Source organism: Aquarana catesbeiana, linkage group LG10 (assembly GCF_042186555.1).
Source record: "Aquarana catesbeiana isolate 2022-GZ linkage group LG10, ASM4218655v1, whole genome shotgun sequence".
Lineage (NCBI taxonomy): Eukaryota > Metazoa > Chordata > Amphibia > Anura > Ranidae > Aquarana > Aquarana catesbeiana.
Window position 1 is genome coordinate 4,887,092 of NC_133333.1, and position 12,313 is coordinate 4,899,404.

General features: G+C 46.2%; 1 protein-coding gene across 1 annotated transcript in view; it reads right to left on the minus strand.

Moving 5' to 3' along the window:
* Window positions 1-12,313, minus strand: part of PAX7 (paired box 7) — a 103,045-nt gene that overhangs the window by 62,454 nt on the left and 28,278 nt on the right. The window contains exons 2-3 of the mRNA XM_073603758.1: window positions 7,218-7,417; window positions 1,811-1,976 (exon numbers count right to left, since the gene is read on the minus strand). Of these exons, the coding sequence (XP_073459859.1) occupies window positions 1,811-1,976; window positions 7,218-7,417 (366 nt within the window). The remainder of the gene's footprint in view (window positions 1-1,810; window positions 1,977-7,217; window positions 7,418-12,313) is intronic.

The following is a 12,313-nucleotide window of genomic DNA, read 5'->3' on the forward strand; positions in this document are numbered from 1 at the left end:
CCACACATGGTCTGTAAAGACATGGTTTGACAAGTTTGCTGTGGAGGAACTCAAGTGTCCTACACAGAGCCCTGACCTCAACCCCACTTAATACCTTTGGAATGAATGAGAATGAGTCAGGTCATTTCAACCAACATCTCCATAAACACATGGTGTGACCAATTTGGTGTGGAGGAACTCGAGTCTCCTGCACAGAACTCTGACCTCATCCCTACTGAACACATAAGGGGTGACCAGTTTGGTGTGGAGTAACTCAAGTGTCCTACACAGAGCCCTGACCTCATCCCTACTGAACACATAATATAAGGTGTGATCAGTTTGGTGTGGAGGAACTCAAGTGTCCTGCACCGAGCCCTGACCTCATCCCTAGTGAACACATAATATAAGGTGTGACCAGTTTGGTGTGCATGAACTCGAGTGTCCTGCACAGAGCCCTGACCTCAACCCTACTAAACACATTTGTGATAAATTGGAAAGCGGATTGTGAATCAGGTCCTTTTTTTTTGGTGCCCAACATGAGGCCCAACATGTGAGCCAGGTCTTCTCATCCAGTACTGACCTTACCAATGGGCACAAATTCTAACAAACACCTTTCAAAATCCTGTGGAAAGACTTCCTAAAGGAGTGGAGGATGTTATAACCAGGTTAGGAGAACAACTCCATATTAATGGCCACATAAGGGTCAGCAATTCCATATTAATGGCCAATGGGGGTGGTGGAGGGGGGAGCAACTCTATTTTAGTGGCAATGGTTTTGGAAGCTCATAGAGGTGTGATGGTCAGGTGAACACAGCCACACCCCTAGTCTCGTTAAGACATGGTTTGACCAGTTTGGTGTGGAGGAACACAAGTGTCCTGGATAGAGCCCTGACCTTAACCCTGCTAAGTCAGGTCTTCTTCCCCAAACATCAGTACCTGACCTCACAAATGGGCACATGTTCCCAAAGACACTCCAAAATCCAAATGGAAAGTCTTCCCAGAGGAGTAATGCCAATGCTTTTGGAATGGGGTGTCCAACAAGCTCACATAGTTGTGATGGTCAGGTGTTCACAAACTTTTGGACATTTAGTGTATGCATATGTTAAGCTTTAATTTTGTTGCATAATATTGTTTTTTTTTTTTTTAATCAAGAACAAAGTTTATTGAGCATAATATTCAGAACATATTGCAGGTGATAATGTTGCATAATATTGTTAACAGCAAAAAAACCTCTGACCTCAAGGTAGAAAAACAGACATAAAAAGATTGCTACCTAATGCAGCCAAAACATTCTCTGGAGGATAGTCGATCAGTGGGGTTCAGGCCTGAGAAAGGGCCAGTACATGGTGTTCTTGCTCACACCGACCATATGTCTTAAAGGGATACTCCCATTAAAAATAATTTCTAGGTTATTGAATTTCACTCACACGTGTGATTGCTCACATAATGAGGTGCTACATGGCTTTTTTTTTTAATACTAAAATAAAATAGCCGGTATTTCAAAAGAAATAACAAACTGGCTCCCAAGACAACACCTCTTATAGCAAAGATGGGGCGGGGGGTTTGGTTACCAGGCAGTATGGTTTTTGACAATCGGTTCATATTCTATTACATCTTTAAGAATTATTAGAGCAACCCCTACCCATCCCCCCCCACACCCACCATAGGGTAGCAGTTGCTCCCTGTATGTAGGAGGGTTATGCTGCTTATGTTGGGGTACACACCACCCTCTTTACAATAGTTTAAAGAAAATAGACAACCTCTAAACCAATGCAATCACACCGGCATAGATAGTTCACCTATTCACTAATAATACAGACAGAGGTTCTGACCTTGAGAGAGGCTGGCCCCTGGATATGATGTATCTGGCAGCTGATAGGGTGGCAGCCCTGGCATCCCTGTGGGAGGAAACCCTCCTGGCAACAAGTGGTTAAATGCCGCAAGCTGATTGGCTCCTGCCTGCTTACGCCACCGCGCTCTTCGGTTACTGAACCAGACCTGAATGGGAAAGAGATAGGATTTTACTGAAATGCTAGTGCACACATGTTTTACAAAGTGGGAAACATTGATTGGATGTGTGTAAGGTGGATAGTGATTCTTCTAATTTTATGGAGCCGTTTAAGCAGGTGTTAGTACACCTTTAAGGGAGACCCCTCCCCTTAATGTAGTTGTGGGTGGAGTTTGGGCCTTTTTTATACTCTGGTGTGGGTGGAGACCTGGGCAGAAAGGGATGAGAACAGCCCAGCCCTGACTTACACCATGTAGATTTGTAGCCCGGAGAGTAGATGGTCTCCTGGGTCTAGGCCAAGAGAAAGACTCCATGTGAGGATCCACTGTAGGGGGAGTCATACAAAAGTATATGGGAAGATGGCTGTTTTTTGTAGAGTTCAAGCTGGTGGCACCGATGTGTTTTGAACTACTAATCGTAAAATAAGAAGTTGTTTTGCCAAGTTGTTGAATATGACATTGACCAGTAAATCATTGAAAAGCCATCTGTGTAGACATTCCTTTATTGGTGAAGGTGGGCCTCAGGTCAAGAGAATGTGAGAATGGCGGTTGGCTACAGGCCTGGAGAGTGTAAGTCACAATATGGTGGAATTTCCCCTACTTCAGGTGTGTGCGTACCCTACCCCAGGAAGAAGGGGGGAGGCGCCCTTGGCAGTAGCTGGTGGCAAATCGGGGCTGCCAACCAATATGTTGTATGATAGAGCTGTCTATGGTATGCCAATAAATGTCTGTGAACAAAATGAGAACATTAAGCAGAACTCCAGTCATTAATGAAATAAATAGCTAGATAAAAAAAGCAACTTCTGCTGCAATAGTCACCTTCCATCTGGAGATGTCCCACTCAGTACTCTTTTTTCCTGCCACTAGATGTCCTCATTTTTCTTGGTTGAATAATGGTCAACATCATTCAACCCACTTCTTCTGAGCCCAGGCTGTCGTGGACCCACCTCCAGTCTGTGACTGAACAGTGAACCAGAAGTGGCATGGTGGTGATGAGCTGATTCCTTGGTCACTCTGCTCTCTCCTGCTATGAGCATTACCTTTGTCAGCACATCAACTGATTGGTTCCTTGTGATGGTTCTTCCTCTCCCACTCTGAGTTCTACTGTACAGGAGATTGATACCAGGTTTGCATTCAGGTACCTACACTGCTTATGTTTTAAAAATACATCATTGTATATCTACCTGGAGTTCAGCTTTAAACATTCTGTCAACTCTGATTATCTGTGAACACTTATGAGGCTCTGGTGCCATGCCAATAATTCTGTAGGTTGAACTGTCTGTGCTTTGTCTGAGCAAGGACGATGCAGTGGATTGGTCACTGAGACCTGGTGGGAACACTTATGGGGCTCAGATGCCATGCCATTAATTCTGTAGATTGTACTGTCTGTGCTCTGTGTCAGCAAGGACGATGCGGTGGGGTGGTCACTGAGACCTGGTGAGAACATGTATGAGGCTCAGATGCTATGCCATTAATTCTGTGAGTTGTACTCTCTGTGCTGCGTCTGAGTAAGGACGGTGATGTGGGGTGGTCACTGAGACCTGGTGGAAACACTTACAAGGCTCAGGTCAGGTGCCATGCCATGAATTCTTTAAGTTGTACTCTCTGTGCTCCATCTGAGTAAGGATAATGCAGTGGGGTGGTCATTGAGACCTGGTGGGAACACGTATAAGGCTCAGGTGCCATACCATTATTTTTGTAAGTTGTGCTCTCTGTGCTCGATGCAGTGGGGTGGTCACTGAGACCTGGTGGGAATACGTATGAGGCTAAGGTGCCATGCCAATAATCCTAAGGTTGTACTCTCTGTGCTTTGTCTAAGCAAGGACGATGTGGCGGGGACGTCTCTGAGACCTGGTGGGAACACTTATGAGGCTCAGGTGCCATGCCATGAATTCTATAAGTTGTACTCTCTGTGCTCCATCTGAGCAAGGACGATGCAATGGGGTGGTCACTGAGACCTAGTGGGAGCATGCATGAGGCCCAGGTGCCATGCCATTAATTCTAAGGTTGTACTACTACTCTGTGCTTTGTTTAAGCAAGGACGATGCGGTGGGGTGGTCACTGAGACCTGGTGGGAACACATATGAGGCTCAGGTGCTATGCCATTAATTCTAAGGTTGTGCTCTCTGTGCTCCATCTGAGCAAGGCCGATGCGGTGGGGTGGTCACTGAGACCTGGTGGGAACATTCGTCAGCTGCCAGGATGTTAGCGTGAGGAATGGAAGAGGAATGCGCCAAACAGCTGCTGTAGGAACACTGGCAGGTTTACGGCACAAGCTGCCAGAGCCCTGGAGTAATCTGCTCATGTGGAATAAAACTATGGAAGGCACTCTTCCCAGAATCCCAGCAGCCCACATCTCAGCTGAGTGGGTGCTTGGGATTTAAGGATGATTTCACTTTATAAACCCCTCAATGTAACTTGTGCACCATGGTGGTCTTCACCAATTCTGGCAAGAGTATTGGTGAACTCATATGATATGCTAACCTCCCCCCCAAGAAGTCATTCTATTGCCTCACTCTACATCTGCACCAATTTTATAGAAAGCTCTTGTATTAAGTATTACTCGTTTTTATCTAGCATTGTTCCTTAGCTGTGCTGGTTTGAAGCCTGTGGATACTTTATTATTGCACTGTGCCCTGTTTTATAGATGTGTTTTTACCAGCCCCCCTCCCTGGACCTGTAACCTAATGCCAGGACGGCTGTCAGGGGATAAGTGCTTGTATCTAAATTTCACTGTACCCCCTGCCCAAGCTGCAGCCTCTGGAGACCCTATTATATCCACAAATCTGTTCACACCCTTGATCCTTTGGATCTTTGTACACATATCTGACCTGACGTTGCGCTGTCAAACACAGTGATTGTCAGAGAGTTCCCACAAGTGAGGCCGGCCCATTGCTGGGCTGCCGAGATGGCAATCTGTATGCACCTGTGAGTATTTACAGTAAAAGTCACCAAGGGATCCGGTACAGCTGTGTCTGGCACTTTGCTCTCAAGTAGTTTACTATGTCCTCCCACATTCTTTGTGAGCTTGTCCGGGTCCCTTTTGTTTCGCAACTATTGCTGACCGTATGAACTTGACTTGACTCTGCAGGGCAGGAGCTCAGGCTTGCAGTAAACCATAGCAACCAGTGCAGGCTCTGCCTTTTCATATACCATATCTAATTTGTTGCGATGCTGTATATGACTACACTTAGCTGATGGCTTTTCATAAAGTCTGATTGTTCCTTTCTGTAGATCTGTGAAGTGGTGAAGACCTTGGAAGTACTATAATACTGGTGTCTAAGCAGGGTGGCTAAGTTGTTAATACCTGTTGCCTTGCAGTGCTGGGATCCTGGGTCCTGTTCTTACCACTGATTGCATGGTATTGGTTGTCCCTTTGTAAGGTTAAGCTGCTGGGCAAACTGGCAGTGCTGGGATACCGGGTCATTTTCCTATCACTGAGTGCGTGGTCTTGGATGTCCTTATGGTAGGTTAAGCTGCTGGGCATACTAGGAGTGCTGGGATACCGGGTCCTATTCCTTTCACTAAGTGCGTGGTCTTGGATATCCTTATGGTAGGTTAAGCTGCTGGGCATACTAGCAGTGCTGGGATACCGGGTCCTATTCCTATCACTGAGTGTGTGGTCTTGGATATCCTTATGGTAGGTTAAGCTGCTGGGCATACTAGCAGTGCTGGGATACCGGGTCCTATTCCTATCCCTGAGTGCATGGTCTTGGATATCCATTTGGTAGGTTAAACTGCTGAGCAAACTGTCAGTGCTGGAATCTTTGGTCCCATTCCTATCACTGTTTGAGTGGTATTGGATGTCCCTTTGGAAGGTTAAGCTGCTGGGCAAACTGGCAGTGCTGGGATACCGAGTCCCATTGCTATTAATGATTCAATGATTGTGTGCTCTTGGATGTCCTTTTGGTAGGCAATGTGTGTGTATGTGTGTGCGTATGTGCAACTGTAGTGAGGATTTCAGAATATAAACTCCACTTGGGTGGGGATCAATTAGAATGGTCTATGTATTCTGTAAGGGGATGTTGAATTTTATGGCACAATGTTAAAGAAATAAATATTTAACTTGACCCATTATCTGAATGAGTTTTGGGGGAAGCAAGCTGAATCAGTCAGTCCAGATTTCCCTTTTCTGTTCCTACGCTCCATCTATTCCTGGGGTACTTCATGATGTTCCCAGGCCATCTGGGAGGTACAGCACACTAGATGTGATCAGTTCAGATCTCCCTTTGCACATTCCGTGCTTCATCTATTCATGATGTTCTCAGGTCATCTGGGAGGTACAGCATCCTAGATGGAATCAGTTCAGACTTCCCTTTGCCCATTTCTATGATCCATCTATTCCTGGGGTACTTCATGATGTTCCCATGCCATCTGGGAGGTACAGCACCCTAGATGGGGTCAGTTCAGACTTCCCTCTGCCTATTACTAAGATCCATCTATTCCTGAGGTACTAAGATCCATCTATTCCTGGGGTACTTCATGATGGTCCCAGGCAGTCTGCGAGATACAGCACCCGTGATGGTGTCAGTTCAGACTTCCCTTTGCCCATTTCTATGATCCATCTATTCCTGGGGTACTTCATGATGTTCCCATGCCATCTGGGAGGTACAACACCCTAGATGGGGTCAGTTCAGACTTCCCTTTGCCTATTACTAAGATCCATCTATTCTTGAGGTACTTCTTGATGTTCCAGGGCAGTCTACGAGATACAGCACCCGTAGATGGGGTCAGTTCAGACTTGCCTTTGCCCATTCCTATGCTCCATCTATTCCTGGGGTACTTCATGATGTTCTGAGGTCCTTTGGGAAACACAGAACCCTAGATGGGGTCAGTTCAGAATTCCCTTTGCCCATTCCTACCCTCCATCTATTCCTTGGGTACTTCATGATGCTCCCAGGCCATCTGGGAGATACAGCACCTTCACCATGCTGGATGTGCCCCAGGTTATTCTCCCAGTTTCTTATACAGCTCTTTGGTGAGCCTCCCAGGAGGTATTTAATAGTAGCTAGTGGTAGCTTCTCACTCTACCACAAAGATTATTCCTATCAGATATCCCTAATTTCCAGAATCTGAACCTGCAACCTTGTTTGTTTGGTTAATTTGAGCAAGCTTGAACTTAGGAAAGTGGACTGGCATCTGTGACTACATCCAAAGGCTGATAAGATGTAGTGGTCTGACAATGAATAATTAAGCGTGGATACAAATACACAGTAAAGGTCCTCGTCCTACCTGCACTCTGGCCTCAGTCAGCTTGGTCCTCTGTGCCAGTTCCTCCCGGGTGTATATATCTGGATAATGTGTCCTCTCAAAAGCCTTCTCCAGCTCCTCTAGCTGTTCTGCTGTAAAGGTTGTACGACTACGTCGCTGCTTTCTTTTCAGTGGAAGATCTGGTTCTGATTCCACATCTGATCCCTCGTCCAGACGATTCCCTAATAAAAAAAAAAAAACAATAAAAAGTGTTTTTCTTCTATAGATGGTAAAAGAAAAAACTTCTTAACACATTAATGTCAGGTAAATCACAGGTAGAAAGACTAAGAAGGGAATACATCAAAACTGGAGCAGACAAAATCTGAATGCATGGCAACCAATCAGCTTCTAACTTCAGCTTGTAGGTGTGGTGCAGCGCAGTGCAGTAGTAATAACGCACACAGTCCAAGTATGATGCAGGAACTTATATTGAAGCAATGCAAAACCAGTTCGCAGTAAACCTGGGGGGAAGACAACCGAACCGGGAACACTCACGGATTCCAATAGCGTGTAGAGAGCAGGTTCCAGCCGAACTGACAGCAACTTTTAGGAGGGGCGGAATGTGGCCTCCAGAGAAGTTGCAATCCCTATGCTTTCCCTCCTCACTCGGACCCTTTCTGTTCCACTAATTCTGTCCCTTAACAGACGGAGTACCTGTCCCTACTCTACCCACTTGCAAATGCACGTCAAGCCTGGGGAGCCAGGGCCCTAAATAGGTTCTGCCTGACCCAAGATGGCCACCAGGGTCACATGGGGAAGCAGCATCCAATCAGGAAACCATAGAGGAACCACGTTCCTCTTGACTTCCTCTCCAACTGCGGCACTGCTGTGGGCGAGCGCCACCTAAGTAGACAGCATGAATCCTCCCCCCCAGCACAAATCACCTTGTTAAAGCCTGTGAAACACCTCTGTCAAATCCCCCCCCCCCCCGTGTCTTTAGTACAATTTCCCCCTCCCTCCCTAATACTTAAAAACCTAAAATGCTACAGTGGTGGAAATTCAGGTGCCTCCCTCACATGAGTTTGCTGTACCCGGGGGGAAGCCGCCCCTCCTGCCCGCCCCTTGTCCCGGCCCTGGAGGTGGGCACAGACACAGACTCCGACCCCCTTCCACTGACCACCAGTTATCTCGAAGTGTTATTTGGTCTCAGTAGAACAGATCATTTGCATGTTTGTAGCTCTCCTAGCTTTAAAGAGCCAATAAGCTCTAAGATTTTAGAAAACAAATATGAAATATGGAAATTTATATTTTTACCATCAATCCCCTTTAACTGAAGAGAAAAAATTTGATTGGAATGTGTAGCTTCGCTGATTCCCCCTCGCCGCCCCCATAGCCAGATCTTTGGATGAAATGAGCTCTATACTCAATGTACAGGGGAGGCTTTCATCCTGATTACTCCATAATGATGCAATTAACAGCCTCCAGCTCAGAACTATTAACACTTCCAGCTTGGAGCCGTGTACACCTATCCAGATAATCTCTGGAAATGTGCCCACCTTGTCCGTATATTTGCTGCTCAGTAATTTTAGTTAATCCTCTTAGCTGGAGTAGGGAGATGACCTTGTCCCTCTCAGGTCAGCCGACTTTTTAATCGAAATGTGTGTCTGCAGGAATTTGCCGGTCTGCCCATCTGAATAGAACACAAAGACGTGACGTGTAATGGGACCTCGAGGTGGAAAAATCTTCACTTGGTTCTTGTTTTTATTTTTTTTTTTAGATATTTGTAAATGCTTTACTGGTTTTAATTAAAGGCCATTTTTACCATACATCTCAATACTTCTGATAGGGCCTGCAGTCCTCCTGCCAGGGCCACATACTCGTTGTGTTTTTTTTTTTGTGATAGTAAAGCAGTACAGCTTCACTGTATCTGAAATGACGGAACCAGAGCTAGTACGTATTCAGCATTTACACACTTTTGGAAAGAAAAATGTACAAAAATAGAATCAGATAGCAGGATAGCAGTTAGGGGCGAGCACAGACACATCCTGCATCCCATTGACCCCAAAAATAATCTTTAAGTAAGGTGAATGCAGAAAATAAATAGTTCTGAGTGTCAGGTTTAGGAGAAAGTATTATTATTTGCTGCCCTCGTAGCTTCAGAAAGTGAGACAAAACTGTTAAAGTGTTACATTTTATCACTTTAGAAAATGTAAATCTTAAGCATAGGGTTCAGTTCTGGCCAACAAGTCTCAGGAAGGATGTGCTTGAACTGGCGAGAGTCCATAGAAGGGTAGCAAAGCTAAAAAGGGTGCTGGAGGACCTCAAATTTGGGGGATGGAGGAGTTTAGTTATGGAGGATGGAGGAGTTCAGTTATGGAGGACCTCAGTTATGGGGGGTGTAGGAGCTCAGTTATGAGGGTTGGAAGAGCTCAGTTGTGGGTGATGGAGGAATTTGGTTATGGGGGATGGAGGACCTTAGATATGGGGGATAGAGGACCTCAGTTATGGGGGGATGGAGGACCTTAGTTATAGGGAATAGAGGACCTCAGTTATGGGGGATGGAGGACATCTGTTATGGGGGATGGAGAACCTTGGATATGGGGGAAGGAGGACCTCAATTATAGAGAATGGCGGATCTTAGTTATGAGGAAATAGAGGTCCTCTTTTAAGGAATGAAGGACCTCAGTTATGGGGGATGGAGGAGCTCAGTTACGAGGTATGGAGCAGCTCAGTTATGGGGAATAGGAGGATCTCAGTTATGGGGGTTGGAGGACCTCAGTTATGGGGGATGGAGTACCTCAGTTATGGGGGATGGAGTACCTCAGTTATAGGGATTGGAGAACCTCAGTTATGAGGGATGGCGGACATCTGTTTTGGGGGGATGGAGAACCTTGGATATGGGGGAAGGAGGACCTCAATTATAGGGAATGGCGGATCTTAGTTATGGCAATGGAGGACCTCAGTTATGAGGGATGGAGGAGCTTAGAACTAGGGAATGGAGGACCTTAATTAAGGGGGAATGGGGAGCTCAGTTATGGGTGATGGAGGAGCTCAGTTATGGGGGATGGAGTTATGGGGGATGGATGACCTCCGTTATGGGGGATGGAGTTATGGGGGATGGAGGACCTCATTAATGGGGGATGGAAGACCTCAGTTATAGGGAATAGAGGACCTCAGTTATGGGGGGATGGAGGACATCTGTTATGGGGGATGGAGAACCTTGGATATGGGGGAAGGAGGACCTCAATTATAGGGAATGGCGGATCTTAGTTATGAGGGAATAGAGGACCTCTTTTAGGGAATGGGGGAGCTCAGTTATGGGGAATGAAGGCCCTCAGTTATGGGGGATGGAGGAGCTCAGTTACAAGGTATGGAGCAGCTCAGTTATGGGGAATAGGAGGATCTCAGTTATGGGGGATGGAGGACCTCAGTTATAGGGAATGGAGGACCTCAGTTATGGGGGATGGAGGACATCTGCTATGGGGGTTGGAGAACCTTGGATATGGGGGAAGGAGGACCTCAATTATAGGGAATGACGGATCTTAGTTATGGGGATGGAGGACCTCAGTTATGAGGGATGGAGGAGCTTAGTACTAGGGAATGGAGGACCTTAATTAAGGGGGAATGGGGAGCTCAGTTATGGGGGATGGAGGAGCTCAGTTATGGGGGATGGAGTTATGGGGGATGGATGACCTCCGTTATGGGGGATGGAGGACCTCAGTTATGGGGGATGGAGGACCTTAGTTATGGGGGATGGAGGATCTCAGTTATAGGGAATGGGGAACCTCAGTTATGGGGTATGGAACACTCTTGGTATGGGGCATGGAGAACCTTGGTTATGGGGGAAGGAGGACCTCAATTATAGGGAATTGCAGATCTTTATTCAAGTTTACAATCTATGTAACTATGTATATGGATATAAGCATGTTTTGGTATGAGATAGAGGCCAGCTGGTCACATTCACACATCTATCTAAAAAAAATACTTGAAATTACAATGGATTAATATGAATTGTGTGCTATAGACATGTTCTAAAGCCTCTGTGGCTGATGTGGATAATTATTGGATCCTTGTATTTCCTCAAAATAAAATTTGTTAAAAAATAAATAAATAATAAGGATTCCCATTAGGAAAGGCTAAATGATGAGAGTTTTGGGACAACATTTGGCCTCTCCAGCTGTTGAGACCTGGGACTTGTAGTTCCCGGACAGCTGGAGGAACGCAGGAAGCCCATAACGGAGACCTTTGGTGGATATCATTAATATAATGGAGAGAGCTGGCAGACAGACTACAGCCACTCTTAATCTCCCCGCGGCCTCACTTTGTAAGAAAAGAAACACAACTATCTGGATTCCCAGCTGCTCTTTCCTTACAGTTATGACAGGTCTGATGGGGGGAGGGGGGATGGGGACGAGAGTTCGAGGAGCGTTGCCACAAAACATCAAAATCCCGGGCACGGAGACCCCCGAACCCTGGAAACAGCTGGAAACAGATTGCTGCAGCTTTCTGGCTAATAAATAACATTTTTTCTGAATTCGGTCACCAGACGACACGAACAGAGGGGTCCAGCGATGGCGGTGAAACGCCATTGTAGGCTGTCGCACCATTATGAAGGTACACCGTGGTCGCTCTCTGTATTCTCCACCCCCCCCTCCTCCCCCCCCCACCGCCATCCACTTTATTACCATTTAATGTAGTGTAGAATCCATGGCGTGCGGCAATGGAAGGAAAATAAAGCCAGTAATATCTGATATGTGTTTTAATCAAGGCGTTTGGCCCAAGCAGAATGACACTCTGGGCCGGCGGAGTGCCCCTGAATACCAAACAGGCCGGGGAGCGGGGTTCGGAAAATGAAAAGTGATTTACAGCTCAGCTGGAGTTAGAGAAGCCGCAAAGCAATATTTCAGGAGGGGGGAATACGGGATCGGGCTTATTTCTTTTCTTTCTTTTTTTTTTTAACTAAAGCTAAACCAGCCAACTGTGACACAAGAGACCTTTTAGGTTGTGGATGTCAAAGCGCAATCCAGGTTCTGTCCCTCCCATGATCCTTTGCAGCGGCACCGCGCCGGCCTCATTCATGAGTGAAATCTGGCTTTATATTCATTGCAATGGGGATTTTCATCTGATACTCTTCACAT